The sequence below is a fragment of the Coregonus clupeaformis genome, chromosome 33, assembly GCF_020615455.1.
Source record: "Coregonus clupeaformis isolate EN_2021a chromosome 33, ASM2061545v1, whole genome shotgun sequence".
Classification (NCBI taxonomy): Eukaryota; Metazoa; Chordata; class Actinopteri; order Salmoniformes; family Salmonidae; genus Coregonus; species Coregonus clupeaformis.
In genome coordinates this window covers 2,629,382-2,645,898 of record NC_059224.1, presented here as the reverse complement: position 1 = coordinate 2,645,898, position 16,517 = coordinate 2,629,382, and the positions used below count along the sequence as shown (strand labels likewise).

Genomic DNA, 16,517 nt, shown 5'->3' with positions numbered 1-16,517 from the left:
GCAAAACCCTTGTTGGCAATCACAGAGGTCAAACGTTTCTTGTAGTTGGCCACCAGGTTTGCACACATCTCAGGAGGGATTTTGTCCCACTCCTCTTTGCAGATCTTCTCCAAGTCATTAAGGTTTCAAGGCTGACGTTTGGCAACTCGAACCTTCAGCTCCCTCCACATATTTTCTGGGATTAAGGTCTGGAGACTGGCTAGGCCACTCCAGGACCTTAATGTGCTTCTTCTTGAGCCACTCCTTTGTTGCCTTGGCCGTGTGTTTTGGGTCATTGTCATACTGGAATACCCATCCACGACCCATGTTCAATGCCCTGGCTGAGGGAAGGAGGTTCTCACCCAAGATTTGACGGTACATGGCCCCGTCCATCGTCCCTTTGATGCGGTGAAGTTGTCCTGTCCCCTTAGCAGAAAAACACCTCCAAAGCATAATGATTCCACCTCCATGTTTGACGGATGGGATGGTGTTCTTGGGGTCATAGGCAGCATTCCTCCTCCTCCAAACACGGCGAGTTGAGTTGATGCCAAATAGCTCCATTTTGGTCTCATCTGACCACAACACTTTCACCCAGTTCTCAATCAATCAATCAATTTTATTTTATATAGCCCTTCTTACATCAGCTAATATCTCGAAGTGCTGTACAGAAACCCAGCCTAAAACCCCAAACAGCTAGTAATGCAGGTGTAGAAGCACGGTGGCTAGGAAAAACTCCCTAGAAAGGCGAAAGCCTAGGAAGAAACCTAGAGAGGAACCAGGCTATGAGGGGTGGCCAGTCCTCTTCTGGCTGTGCCGGGTGGAGATTATAACAGAACCATGCCAAGATGTTCAAAAATGTTCATAAGTGACAAGCATGGTCAAATAATAATCAGGAATAAATCTCAGTTGGCTTTTCATAGCGATCATTAAGAGTTGAAAACAGCAGGTCTGGGACAGGTAGGGGTTCCATAACCGCAGGCAGAACAGTTGAAACTGGAATAGCAGCAAGGCCAGGCGGACTGGGGACAGCAAGGAGTCACCACGGCCGGTAGTCCCGACGTATGGTCCTAGGGCTCAGGTCTCTCAGTTGGCTTTTCATAGCCGATCATTAAAGAGTTGAAAACAGCAGGTCTGGGACAGGTAGGGGTTTCGTAGCCGCAGGCAGAACAGTTGAAACTGGAATAGCAGCAAGGCCAGGCGTTCATTGGCAAACTTCAGACGGCCCTGTATATGTACTTTCTTGAGCAGGGGGAACTTGCGGGCGCTGCAGGATTTCAGTCCTTCACGGCGTAGTGTGTTACCAATTGTTTTCTTGGTGACCATGGTCCCAGCTGCCTTGAGATCATTGACAAGATCCTCCCGTGTAGTTCTGGGCTGATTCCTCACCGTTCTCATGATCATTGCAACTCCACGGGGTGAGATCTTGCATGGAGCCCCAGGCCGAGGGAGATTGACAGTTCTTTTGTGTTTCTTACATTTGCGAATAATCGCACCAACTGTTGTCACCTTCTCACCAAGCTGCTTGGCGATGGTCTTGTAGCCCATTCCAGCCTTGTGTAGGTCTACAATCTTGTCCCTGACATCCTTGGAGAGCTCTTTGGTCTTGGCCATGATGGAGAGTTTGGAATCTGATTGATTGATTGTTTCTGTGGACAGGTGTCTTTTATACAGGTAACAAACTGAGATTAGGAGCACTCCCTTTAAGAGTGTGCTCCTAATCTCAGCTCGTTACCTGTAAAAAAGACACCTGGGAGCCAGAAATCTTTCTGATTGAGAGGGGGTCAAATACTTATTTCCCTCATTAAAATGCAAATCAATTTATAACATTTTTGACATGTCTTTTTCTGGATTTTGTTGTTGTTGTTCTGTCTCTCACTGTTCAAATGAACCTACCATTAAAATTATAGATTGATAATTTCTTTGTCAGTACAAAATCAGCAGGGGATCAAATACTTTTTTTCCTCACTGTACCTGCTGGAGCGCATACTAAGGGTGGGTGTTTGATATGGTGACCAATGAGCTAAGATAAGGCAGGGATTTGCCTAGCAGTGATTTATAGATGACTTGGAGCCAGTGGGTTTGGCGACAAATATGTAGTGAGGGCCAGCCAACGAGAGCGTACAGGTCACAATGGTGGGTAGTATATGGGGCTTTGGTGACAAAACGGATGGCACTGTGATAGACTACATCCAATTTGCTGAGTAGAGTGTTGGAGGCTATTTTGTAAATGACATAGCCAAAGTCAAGGATCGGTAGGATAGTCAGTTTTACGAGGGCATGTTTGGCAGCATGAGTGAAGGAGGCTTGTTGCGAAATAGGAAGCCGATTATAGATTTAACTTTGGATTGGAGATGCTTAATGTGAGTCTGGAAGGAGAGTTTACGGTCTAACCAGACACCTAGGTATTTGTAGTTGTCCACATATTCTAAGTCAGAGCCGCCGAGAGTAGTGATTCTAGTCGGGCAGGCGGCTGCAAGCAGCGTTCGATTGAAGAGCATGCATTTAGTTTTACTAGCGTTTAAGAGCAGCTGGAGGCTACGGAAGGAGTGTTGTATGGCGTTGAAGCTCGTTTGGAGGTTTGTTAACACAGAGTCCAATGAAGAGCCAGATGTATACAAAATGGTGTTGTCTGCGTAGAGGTGGATCTGAAAGTCACCAGCAGCAAGAGCGACATCATTGATATACACAGAGAATAGAGTCGGCCCTAGAATTGAACCCTGTGGCACCCCCATAGACTGCCATAGGTCCAGACAACAGGCCCTCCGATTTGACACATTGAACTCTATCTGAGAAGTAGTTGGTGAACCAGGCGAGGCAGTCATTTGAGAAACCAAGGCTATTTAGTCCGCCAATTAGAATGCAGTGATTGACAGAGTCGAAAGCCTTGGCCAGGTCGATGAAGACGGCTGCACAGTACTGTCTTTTATCGATCGCGGTTATAATATCGTTTAGGACCTTTAGCGTGGCTGAGGTGCACCCATGACCAGCTCGGAAACCAGATTGCATAGCGGAGAAGGTACGGTGGGATTCGAAATGGACGGTGATCTGTTTGTTAACCTGGCTTTCAAATACTTTCGAAAGGCAGGGCAGGATGGATTTAGGTCTGTAACAGTTCGGATCTAGAGTGTCACCCCCTTTGAAGAGGGGGATGACCGCGGCAGCTTTCCAATCTCTGGGGATCTCAGATGATATGAAAGAGAAGTTGAACAGGCTAGCAATAGGGGTTGCTAATTTTAGAAAGAAAGGGTCCAGATTGTCTAGCCCAGCTGATTTGTAGGGGTCCAGATTTTGCAGCTCTTTCAGGACATCAGCTATCTGAATTTGGGTGAAGGAGAAGCGGGGGGTTGCTTTCCTAACTGATTGTGTATATTGGTTCCTGACTTCCCTGACAAGTTGCATATCGCGGGGGCTGTTCGATGCTAATGCAGTACGCCACAGGATGTTTTTGTGCTGGTCAAGGGCAGTCAAGTCTGGGGTGAACCAGGGGCTATATCTGTTCTTAGTTCTGAATTTATTATTTAAGATGGAGAGAAAAACACTTTTAAAGAACATCCAGGCATCCTCTACTGATGGAATGAGGTCAATATCCATCCAGGATACCCAGGCCAGGTCAATTAGAAAGGCCTGCTCGCTGAAGTGTTTTAGGGAGCGTTTGACAGTGATGAGCTCTGTCGCAGCCGGCCGCGACCGGGAGACTCATGGGCGGCGCACAATTGGCCCAGCGTCGTCCAGGGTAGGGGAGGGAATGGCCGGCAGGGATGTAGCTCAGTTGATAGAGCATGGCGTTTGCAACGCCAGGGTTGTGGGTTCGATTCCCACGGGGGGACAGTATAAAAAAATAATAAAAAATATGTATTCACTAACTGTAAGTCGCTCTGGATAAGAGCGTCTGCTAAATGACTAAAATGTAAATGTAAATGTAAATGAGGGGTGGTCATTTGACCGCGGACCTATTACGGACGCAGGCAATGAGGCAGTGATCGCTGAGATCCTGGTTGAAGACAGCGGAAGTGTATTTAGAGGGTAAATTAGTCAGGATGATATCTATGAGGGTGCCCATGTTTACGGATTTAGGGTTGTACCTGGTAGGTTCCTTGATAATTTGTGTGAGATTGAGGGCATCTAGTTTAGATTGTAGGACGGCCGGGGTGTTAAGCATATCCCAGTTTAGGTCACCAAGCATTACGAACTCTGAGGATAGATGGCGGGCAATCAATTCACATATGGTGTCCAGGGCACAGCTGGGGGCTGAGGGGGGTCTGTAGCGAGCGGCAACAGTGATAGACTTATTTCTGGAGAGGTGGATTTTTAGAAGTAGGAGTGTTTGGGCACAGACCTGGATAGTATGATAGAGCTCTGCAGGCTATCTCTACAGTAGATTGCAACTCCGCCCCCTTTGGCAGTTCTATCTAGACGGAACATTTTGTAGTTGGGGATGGACATTTCAGAGTTTTTGGTGGTCTTCCTAAGCCAGGATTCAGACGCTGCTAGAACATCAGGGTTGGCGGAGTGTGCTAACGCAGTGAGTAACTCAAACTTAGGGAGGAGGCTTCTGATGTTAACATGCAAAAAACCAAGGCTTTTACGGTTACAGAAGTCAACAAATGATAGCGCCTGGGGAGTAGGAGTGATACTGGGGGCTACAGGACCTGGGTTAACCTCTACATCACCAGAGGAACAGAGGAGGAGTATAATAAGGATACGGCTAAAGGCTTTAAGAACTGGTCTTCTAGTGCGTTGGGTACAGAGAAAAAAAGGGGCAGATTTCCGGGCGTTGTAGAATAGATTCAGGGCATTATGTACAGACAAGGATATGGAAGGATATGAGTACAGTGGAGGTAAACCTAAGCGTTGGGTAACGATGAAAGAGATAGCATCACTGGAGGCACCAATTGAGCTGGTCTCCGCGTGTATGGGGGGGTGGGACAAAGGAGCTCTACAGTTAAATTGTATAATAAGAACTAACCAGAACAGCAATAGGCAAGGCATATTGACATGGTAGAGAGGCATAAAGGAATCACAGGTGAGCTAAGACAACAACTGGTAATGGCTTCATAATTACCCGCTGGCTGGATATAAATGGTATTTATCTAGCTAGCCAGCTAGTTGAACATGCCAAAAAACTTGAAATCTATAATCCAATAGCTAGCTACGTATATAGCTATCATTTCAGACTTAGCATGTGTCCCTATAACGTAACATTGGGTTTGATTAGCTTGCTAACTGATTAGCATTCGCACCACAGTGACTCTTTTTGGTAGCTAGCTAGTTAAACATGACAAACTGGCAAACATGAAAACGATAATCATCATCTCATGCATGATTTAGCACAGTGGTTCCCAACCTTTTTCGGTACACCAAGTACATTTTGCTCTGCCCGGAGTACCCCTGAAGTACCCCCTCATGTGCATTTTACCAGTAGGCCTATGGTCTCATGAGTCTTCTCAAGTACCCCTGGTTGGGAAACACTGGCTTAGCACATCAGCAAATCAACATTAACAGTAGAATGCAACTGTCTTAACGTTGCTTCGTCCTGCAACGAGCCATCTGTAAACAATGGCGGTACCTGTATGAAACTGGCTAGCAAGCTATATACAGTACCACACTCTTGGCATTCTCTCAACCAGTTTCACCTGGAATGCTTCTCCAAACGTCTTGAAGGAGTTCCCACATACGCTGAGCACTTGTTGGCTGTTTTTCCTTCACTCTGCCGTCCGACTTATCCCAAACCATCTCCATTGGGTTGAGGTCCGGGTGATTGTGGAGGCGTGATGATGAGATGTGTCTGTTACTTGAACTCTGTGAAGCATTTATTTGGGCTGCAATTTCTGAGGCTGGTAACTCTAATGAACTTATCCTCTGCAGCAGAGGTAACTCTGGGTCTTCCTTTCCTATGGTGGTCCTCATGAGAGCCAGTTTTATCATAGCGCTTGATGGTTTTTGCGACTGCACTTGAAGAAACTGTCAAAGTTCTTGAAATGTTCTGTATTGACTGACCTTCATGTCTTAAAGTAATGATGGACTGTCGTTTCTCTTTGCTTATTTGAGCTGTTCTTGCCATAATATGGACTTGGTCTTTAACCAAATAGGGCTATCTTCTGTATACCCCCCCTACCTTGTCACAACACAACTGATTGGCTCAAACGCATTAAGAAGGAAAGAAATTCCACAAATTAACTTTTGACAAGGCACACCTGTTAATTGAAATGCATTCCAGTTGACTACCTTGTGAAGCTGGTTGAGAGAATGCCAAGAGTGTGCAAAGCTGTCATCAAGGCAAAGGGTGGCTACTTTGAAGAATCTCAAATATAAAATATATTTTGATTTGTTGAACACTTTTTTGGTTACTACATGCTTCCATATGTGTTATTTCATAGTTCTGATGTCTTCACTATTATTCTACAATGTAGAAAATAGTAAAAAATAAAGAAAAACCCAAACTTTTGACTGGTACTGTAGCTAACAATAGCTAGCAATGAAAATGACTTTTTGATACAGTTGAGACAATAACATATTTACATGTAGCTATCTTGGCATTTTAAATGTAGACTCTTACCGGTGTATGGATTATGATGATTCACGGACGGCAGACTGAAACACTTTCAAAATGATCCTTCCCACTCGGCTTCAACCAGTCCAGACTGCTTTAGCCACAGAAGACAGAGCTGTGTCGATACCAGCGGCTGTATTCAGGACAACTCTGGTATTGAAAGCTGTAGATACACTTTACATGTAGTCCATGATGACAATATTAGTAAATCCAATGGATCTTTGAAATATCCGCGGTAACAGGATAGGGATAGGGATAGGGATAGGGTTAGGAGGCAGGTAGCCTAGCGGTTAAGAGTGTTGGGCCAGTAACCAAAAGGTTGCTAGTTCGAATCCCCAAGCCGACTAGGTTAAAAATCTGTCTATGAGCCCTTGAGCAAGGCACAAATTGCTGCACTAAGTCACCCTTGAAAAGGTGGTCTGCTAAATGCATATATGGGGGAGCTGCCAAACACAGCACCATTTACACACTGATCACTATGACTGCCTGGCAGAGAGCGGACCCTAGCAGAGAGGGACCCTAGCAGAGAGGGACCCTGGCAGAGAGGGACCCTGGCAGAGAGCGGACCCTAGCAGAGAGGGACCCTAGCAGAGAGGGACCCTGGCAGAGAGCGGACCCTAGCAGAGAGGGACCCTAGCAGAGAGGGACCCTAGCAGAGAGGGACCCTAGCAGAGAGCGGACCCTAGCAGAGAGCAACACTAACAGACATTAGCCTGCAACACTAACCAGCAGCACTAGCCAGCGACACTAGCCAGCGACACTAGCCAGCGACACTAACCAGCGACACTAACCAGCGACCCAAGACAGCGACACTAGCCAGCGACACTAACCAGCGACACTAGCAGCGACACTAGCCAGCGACACTAACCAGCGACACAAGCCAGCGACACTAGACAGCGACACTAACCAGCGACACTAGCCAGCGACACTAGCCAGCGACCCTAGCCAGCAACACTAACAGACACTAGCTTGCAATAGTTTACTTGCAATTGACAACTCTTTCACATGTGTGTTCATGAATGAATGTTGGATACAGAAGAGCATACAAGAGGGTCTGAGGAGGAGGGTTGGATGACAAAGCCTATAGCCAACGACCAGCTCCTCCACAGAGCCCCAGGAAGAGGATGTGATGTGTGCAGTCCAAAGATAAGGCTCCTTCTGCGGAGGAGCAGCCTGGCGGGCTATCAGCCCTCTTCCTGCACTCTCTGTCTGCTCTCCCCTGGCCGGGAACACTGGGAGGGTCCCAGAGAAAGAGAGTGAGAGGGGGGGAGAAGAGTGAGAGAGAGTAGGAGAGCGGTAGAGAGACAGGGGGAGAGAGAGGGGTCTGGGGCTCTGAAGGCCTCTCCTTCAAGACATTCCAGCTCTCCCTCTCTCTAGCCTCTGAACAGAGCCAACAGTAAGACGTGGTTGCTGAAGCCAGGACATTACCATACATGACAAGCCAATTCAGTAGATGAATCAATCAAGCCAGGAATGGATGGAGGAAAAGGTTCAACAGAATGCATTAGCCACCTTTTCACTTGTCTTGCGGTAGACTAGTGTTCTGTCCAGGGTGTGCCTTCACAAAGTATTCAGACCCCTTGACTTTTTCCACATTTTGTTACGTTACAGCCTTATTTAAAAAAAAAAATGCAACAAAATAAATAATCCTCAGCAATCTACACACAATACCGAAGCAAAAACGGGTTTAGACATTTTTTGCAAATTTAGTAAAAATTAAAAACAGAAATACCTTTACATAGCTCAGGTGCATCCTGATTCCATTGATCATCCTTGAGATGTTTCTACAACTTGATTGGAGTCCACCTGTGGTAAAATCTATTGATTGGACATGATTTGGAAAGGCACACACCTGTCTATATAAGGTCCCACAGTTGACAGTGCATGTCAGAGCAAAAACCAAGCCATGAGGTCGAAGAAATTGTCCGTAGAGCTCTGAGACAGAATTGTGTCGAAGCACAGATCTGGGGAAGGGTACCAAAACATTTCTGCAGCATTGAAGGTCCCCAAGAACACAGTGGCCTCCATCATTCTTAAATGGAAGAAGTTTGGAACCACCAAGACTCTTCCTAGAGCTGGCCGCCCGGCCAAACTTAGCAATCAGGGGAGAAGGGCCTTGGTCAGGGAGGTGACCAAGAACCCAATGGTCACTCTGACAGAGTTCCAGAGTTCCTCTGTGGAGATGGGAGAACCTTCCAGAAGGACAATCATCTCTGCATCTCTGCAGCACTCCACCAATTAGGCCTTTATGGTAGAGTGGCCAGACGGAAGCCACTCCTCAGTAAAAGGCACATGACAGCCCGCTTGGAGTTTGCCAAAAGGCACCTAAAATACTCTCAGACCATGAGAAACAAGATTCTCTGGTCTGATGAAACCAAGATTGAACTCTTTGACCTGAATGCCAAGTGTCACATCTGGAGGAAACCTGGCACCATCCCTACGGTGAAGCATGGCAGCATCATGCTGTGGGGATGTTTTTCAGCGGCAGGGACTGGGAGACTAGTCAGGATCGAGGGAAAGATGAACGGAGCAAAGTACAGAGAGATCCTTGATGAAAACCTGCTCCAGAGCGCTCAGGACCTCAGACTGGGGCGAAGGTTCACCTTCCAACAGGACAACGATCCTAAGCACACAGCCAAGACAACACAGGAGTGGCTTCGGGACGAGTCTCTGAATGTCCTTGAGTGGCCCAGCCAGAGCCCGGACTTGATCCCGATCGAACATCTCTGGAGAGACCTGAAAATAGCTGTGCAGCGACGCTTCCCATCCAACCTGACAGAGTTTGAGATGATCTGCAGAGAAGAATGGGAGAAACTCCCCAAATACAGGTGTGCCAAGCTTGTAGCGTCATACCCAAGAACACACAAAGCTGTAATCGCTGCCAAAGGTGCTTCAACAAAGTACTGAGTAAAGGGTCTGAATATTTATGTAAATGGCTATTTAATTTTTTTTTATAAATTAGCACAAATTTATAAAAAACAGTTTTTGCTTTGTCATTATGGGGTATTGTGTGTAGATTAATTAGGGGAAAAAACTAGTTAATCCATTTTAGAATAAGGCTGTAACGTAACAAAATGTGGAAAAAGTCAAGGGGTCTGAATACTTTCCGAATTCATTGTATACACTGAGATCTACAGGATGGATTGGTGTGTAGCATGGAACCATTCAGTGTATAACAAAATAAATAGTCAGCATCCCAAATAGCACCCTATTCCCTATATAGTACACTACTTTCGAACAGGCCTATCGTGTGGGCTTTGGTTAAAAGATTAAATGGCGCTGGAGGTGATGGCTGCCGTTTTACGGGCTCCTAACCAATTGTGTTATTGCGTGTGTTTTTTCGCGATGTTTGTAACTTATTTTGTACATAATGTTTCTGCCACCGTCTCTTATGATTACTCACCTCGTACTGGACAAATATGTTTTATTTAACGAGTCGGATGCAAAGGATTTACTTCAGACACCCGACAAGGCCCAAATCCGTAGGGGTCGGGGTGCCTTGTAAGGATCCGACGGCGAGTGGGTAGTCTGCCTCTACCATCAGTCCTATCAGCCAACGTAGTAATTTTTCCAACAATTATTTACAGACGGATTATTTCACTTATAATTCACTGTATCACAATTCCAGTGGGTCAGAGGTTTACGTACACTAAGTTGACTGTGCCTTTAAACAGCTTGGAAAAATCCAGAAAATGATGTCATGGCTTTAGAAGCTTCTGATAGGCTAATTGACATCATTTGAGTCAATTGGAGGTGTACCTGTGGATGTATTTCAAGGCCTACCTCAAACTCAGTGCCTCTTTGCTTGACATCGTGGGAAAATCAAAGAAATCAGCCAAGACCTCAGATGTTTTTTGTAGACGTCCATAACTCTGAGAAAATCACTCGAGCGCCGGAGAAGATGGCTGTCGTTTACAGCCCTCTAACCAATTGTACTATTATGTGTTTTTCCGCTATTTGTAATTTATTTTGTAGCATAATGTTTCTGCCATCGTCTCTTATAACCAAAAAGAGCTTCTGGATATCAGGACAGCGATACTCACCTCGTAGACGGGATTTTCTTCAACGAGCGCGCGAAGAATATCCTACAGACACCGACAAGGCCCAAATCCCCGTCATTCGCATGAGGAAGAGACGGAGATATCGTGGACGTAGGTCGGGGTGCCTTGTAAGGATCCGACGGCGAGCGAGTAAACTGCCTCTTCCATCAATCCTATTAGCCAACGTACAATCATTGGATAACAAAATAGACGAGCTACGATCACGGATATCCTACCAACGGGACATTAAAAACTGTAATATCTTATGTTTCACCGAGTCGTGGCTGAACGACGACATGGATAACATACAGCTGGCAGGGTTTACGCAGCACCGTTAAGACAAGGGGTGGGGGTCTGTGTTTATTTGTAAACAACAGCTTGTGCACAAAATCTAATATTAAGGAAGTTTTGCTCGCCTGAGGTAGAGTATCAAATGATAAGCTGTAGACCACACTATTTTCATCTATATTTTTTGTAGCTGTCTATTTACCACCACAAACCGATGGTGGCACTAAGACCGCACTCAATGAGCTGTATAAGGCCATAAGCAAACAGGAAAACGCTCATCCAGAGGTGGCGCTCCTAGTGGCCGGGGACTTTAATGCAGGGAAACTTACATCCGTTTGACCTAATTTCTACCAGCATGTCACATGTGCAACCAGAGGGAAAAAAACTCTAGACCACCTTTACTCCAAACACAGAGACGCATACAAAGCTCTCCCTCGCCCTCCATTTGGCAAATCTGACCATAATTCTATCCTCCTGATTCCTGCTTACAAGCAAAAAGTAAAGCAGGAAGCACCAGTGAGTCGGTCAATAAAGAAGTGGTCAGATAACGCACATGCATTTGATTTGAATAGGGTGCCATTTGGAAAACAGAATAGTCAAACTTACTGGAGGGCTCCCTCTGCTTGTTGCTACTGAGCTGAGACCCTACTGAGCTGAGACCCTACTGAGCTGAGACCCTACTGAGCTGAGACCCGCTGTGGCTGAGACCCGCTGTGGCTGAGACCCGCTGTGGCTGAGACCCTACTGAGCTGAGACCCTACTGAGCTGAGACCCTACTGAGCTGAGACCCGCTGTGGCTGAGACCCGCTGTGGCTGAGACCCGCTGTGGCTGAGACCCTACTGAGCTGAGACCCTACTGAGCTGAGACCCTACTGAGCTGAGACCCTACTGAGCTGAGACCCGCTGTGGCTGAGACCCGCTGTGGCTGAGACCCGCTGTGGCTGAGACCCTACTGAGCTGAGACCCTACTGAGCTGAGACCCTACTGAGCTGAGACCCGCTGTGGCTGAGACCCGCTGTGGCTGAGACCCGCTGTGGCTGAGACCCTACTGAGCTGAGACCCGCTGTGGCTGAGACCCACTGTGGCTGAGCAGAGCAATTGCTTCGTGAAACACCCCCTGCAACTAATAAGCAACTCATCTGCAACTTGGTTGCATCCAGTTGAAACGTTTCAACATTGTGCAACTAGCTGTGCAAACAACAGCCAATCAAAACAAACACTTTTATCACATGATCCATTTCGACCCAGTTGTCATGTCAACACTGCTGTCAGTGCTGCGCGGCACAACCCGCGTTCAGGGTTGACAAAACAGAGACTAGCACAACTGGAGATGTATACAAATTATTGTAGATGGTTTAGCAGTCAATAAATGTAATCTCGAAGTGAACCCAAACCTCCCCCTAACCAGTTTCAACTGAAATTGTCCACCATGAACTGTGCTAGCTAGCTTAGTTTGTTGCTAGCTTGGTTAGCTCATTGTGCTGGTGTTTGCAATGTCATTTTGTACAGGCTGCATTTCTTCTATATCCTTGCTGTTGCAATAACCAAAAAGTTGGATAAACAAATAATTTGTGAAACCATGACGTAATGCAGCAGATGACATGGGGTGAGTTTTGAATTGACAAACAAGCAGCTTCAATTTGATTGGCTGTTGCATTGAATTTTAATCGCGTTTGAGTTGCTTCATGTAACAGCAAAGTTGCTTGAGATGATTGTCACTTGCATCCTGCAACTGCAACAAAAATTGCTTGAAAGTTGCTTCGGGTAACCCCAGCCTAAGGGTTAATCACGCGACACACTAACAGACACCGACAGAGAGAGTAGAGGATATGTGTAATACAGTAGTCAAGATAAGATATTATAGTTCACCATGAGAAATCATAGACACCTTTAGTTGTGAGCTGGCTGTAGGGATCTCACATCGTTCAAGTTAGTAAGACGCTTCTGATGAAGTAGCTACGCATAACTGAGACATTTTCAACGAAGTCCTTCATTTATCCGACATTCTCTATGAGGTCATTGTTTACCATGATGTCATATTGTTTACCTGTATGATGTTATTATTGTTTACCTTGTATGATGGAATCACCATTTACCTGTATGATGACATTGTTTACCTGTATAATGTCATTATTGTCGATGTGCACGATGTCGTATTGTTTACCTGTATATGGAGACATTCTCTATGATGTCATAATGATGTCATTATCGTTTACCTGTATATGGAGACATTCTCTATGATGTCATCATGATGTCATTATCGTTTACCTGTATATGGAGACGTTCTCTATAATGTCATCATCATGTCATTATTGTTTACCTGTATATGGAGACGTTCTCTATGAGGTCCAGTGTCTCTGTGTCTGTAATGATGATTCCTTTAGGAGAGATGGTCAGGGTCACCTTGCGGAACTTCTTAGCACAGGCCCGGGCCTGGGGATAGGGTGATGCAAACACACACAAGAGGGAATTATAATCTGACTGTGTCCACAATCACATCCTATTCCATATAGTTCACTAAACATTTGGGCATCGAAAGTAGTGCACTATATAAGGAGTAGCTACCATTTTGATTGAATAAGGCTGCACTTCTGTGTGTGAGTACTCCTCCATTCTGAAGTGTGTTTGATGGAGGAGAGAAAAGAGGCCAACATGGAAGGAGAGGAAGAGAGGAGAGGAGGATGGGGGTAGGACTTGTCAAGGACGATGTGAATGGTGCCATCTCTTGTCTTCCTCTTCTGGTGTGGCTCCATCCCCCTGGAGACACTAACAGTAACATGGAGCTAACAGGCCTCCATCCCCCTGGAGACACTAACAGTAACATGGAGCTAACAGGCCTCCTCCATCCCCCTGGAGACACTAACAGTAACATGGAGCTAACAGGCCTCCTCCATCCCCTGGAGACACTAACAGTAACATGGAGCTAACAGGCCTCCTCCATCCCCCTGGAGACACTAACAGTAACATGGAGCTAACAGGCCTCCTCCATCCCCCTGGAGACACTAACAGTAACATGGAGGCACAACAGGCCTCCTCCATCCCCCTGGAGACCTAACAGTAACATGGAGCTAACAGGCCCCTCCATCCCCTGGAGACACTAACAGTAACATGGAGCTAACAGGCCTCCCTCGAGACACTAACATGGAGCTAACAGGCCTCCATCACCCTGGAGAAACTAACAGTAACATGGAGCTAACAGGCCTCCTCCATCCCACTGGAGACACTAACAGTAACATGGAGCTAACAGGCCTCCATCCCCTGGAGACACTAACAGTAACATGGAGCTAACAGGCCTCCATCCCCCTGGAGACACTAACAGTAACATGGAGCTAACAGGCCTCCATCCCCCTGGAGACACTAACAGTAACATGGAGCTAACATGCCTCCTCCATCCCCCTGGAGACACTAACAGTAACATGAAGCTAACAGGCCTCCATCCCCCTGGAGACACTAACAGTAACATGGAGCTAACAGGCCTCCATCCCCCTGGAGACACTAACAGTAACATGGAGCTAACAGGCCTCCTCCATCCCTCTGGAGACACTAACAGTAACATGGAGCTAACAGGCCTCCTCCATCCCCTGGAGACACTAACAGTAACATGGAGCTAACAGGCCTCCATCCCCTGGGAGACACTAACAGTAACATGGAGCTAACAGGCCTCCTCCATCCCCTGGAGACACTAACAGTAACATGGAGCTAACAGGCTCCTCCATCCCCTGGAGACACTAACAGTAACATAGAGCTAACAGGCCTCCATCCCCCTGGAGACACTAACAGTAACATGGAGCTAACAGGCCTACATCCCCCTGGAGACACTAACAGTAACATGGAGCTAACAGGCCTCCACCCCCTGGAGACACTAACAGTAACATGGGAGCTAACAGGCCTCCTCCATCCCCCTGGAGACACTAACAGTAACATGGAGCTAACAGGCCTCCACCCCTGGAGACACTAACAGTAACATGGAGCTAACAGGCCTCCATCCCCTGGAGACACTAACAGTAACATGGAGCTAACAGGCCTCCATCCCCCTGGAGACACTAACAGTAACATGGAGCTAACAGGCCCTCCATCCCCCTGGAGACACTAACAGTAACATGGAGCCAACAGGCCTCCATCCCCCTGGAGACACTAACAGTAACATGAAGCTAACAGGCCTCCTCCATCCCCCTGGAGACACTAACAGTAACATGGAGCTAACAGGCCTCCATCCCCTGGAGACACTAACAGTAACATGGAGCTAACAGGCCTCTCCATCCCCCTGGAGACACTAACAGTAACATGGAGCTAACAGGCCTCCTCCATCCCCTGGAGACACTAACAGTAACATGGAGCTAACAGGCCTCCTCCATCCCCCTGGAGACACTAACAGTAACATGGAGCCAACAGGCCTCCTCCATCCCCCTGGAGACACTAACAGTAACATGGAGCTAACAGGCCTCCATCCCCCTGGAGACACTAACAGTAACATGGAGCTAACAGGCCTCATCCATCCCCTGGAGACACTAACAGTAACATGGAGCTAACAGGCCTCCTCCATCCCCTGGAGACACTAACAGTAACATGGAGCTAACAGGCCTCCATCCCCCTGGAGACACTAACAGTAACATGGAGCTAACTGGCCTCCATCCCCTGGAGACACTAACAGTAACATGGAGCTAACAGGCCCCCATCCCCCTGGAGACACTAACAGTAACATTGAGCTAACAGGCCTCCTCCATCCCCTGGAGACACTAACAGTAACATGGAGCTAACAGGCCTCTATCCCCCTGGAGACACTAACAGTAACATGGAGCTAACAGGCCTCCTCCATCCTCTGGAGACACTAACAGTAACATGGAGCTAACAGGCCTCCATCCCCTGGAGACACTAACAGTAAACATGGAGCTAACAGGCCTCCTCCATCCCCCTGGGAGACACTAACAGTAACATGGAGCTAACAGGCCTCCTACATCCCCTGGAGACACTAACAGTAACATGGAGCTAACAGGCCTCCATCCCCCTGGAGACACTAACAGTAACATGGATCTAACAGGCCTCCATCCCCCTGGAGACACTAACAGTAACATGGATCTAACAGGCCTCCATCCCCCTGGAGACACTAACAGTAACATGAAGCTAACAGGCCTCCATCCCCTGGAGACACTAACAGTAACATGGAGCTAACAGGCCTCCATCCCCTGGAGACACTAACAGTAACATGAAGCTAACAGGCCTCCATCCCCCTGGAGACACTAACAGTAACATGGAGCTAACAGGCCTCCTCCATCCCCCTGGAGACACTAACAGTAACATGGAGCTAACAGGCCTCCTACATCCCCTGGAGACACTAACAGTAACATGGAGCTAACAGGCCTCCATCCCTGGAGACACTAACAGTAACATGGAGCTAACAGGCCTCCATCCCCCTGGAGACACTAACAGTAACATGGAGCTAACAGGCCTCCATCCCCTGGAGACACTAACAGTAACATGGAGCTAACAGGCTCTCCATCCCCTGGAGACACTAACAGTAACATGGAGCTAACAGGCTCCTCCATCCCCCTGGAGACACTAACAGTAACATGGAGCTAACAGGCCTCCTCCATCCCCTGGAGACACTAACAGTAACATGGAGGCTAACAGGCCTCCATCCCCTGGAGACACTAACAGTAACA

General features: G+C 47.2%; 1 protein-coding gene across 1 annotated transcript in view; it reads right to left on the bottom strand.

The window, feature by feature from the left end:
• LOC121549203 (low density lipoprotein receptor adapter protein 1) overlaps positions 1–16,517 on the bottom strand; it is a 144,242-nt gene that overhangs the window by 49,274 nt on the left and 78,451 nt on the right. Inside the window, exon 3 of the mRNA XM_045210055.1 lies at positions 13,178–13,290. Coding sequence (XP_045065990.1) covers positions 13,178–13,290 — 113 coding nt within the window. The remainder of the gene's footprint in view (positions 1–13,177; positions 13,291–16,517) is intronic.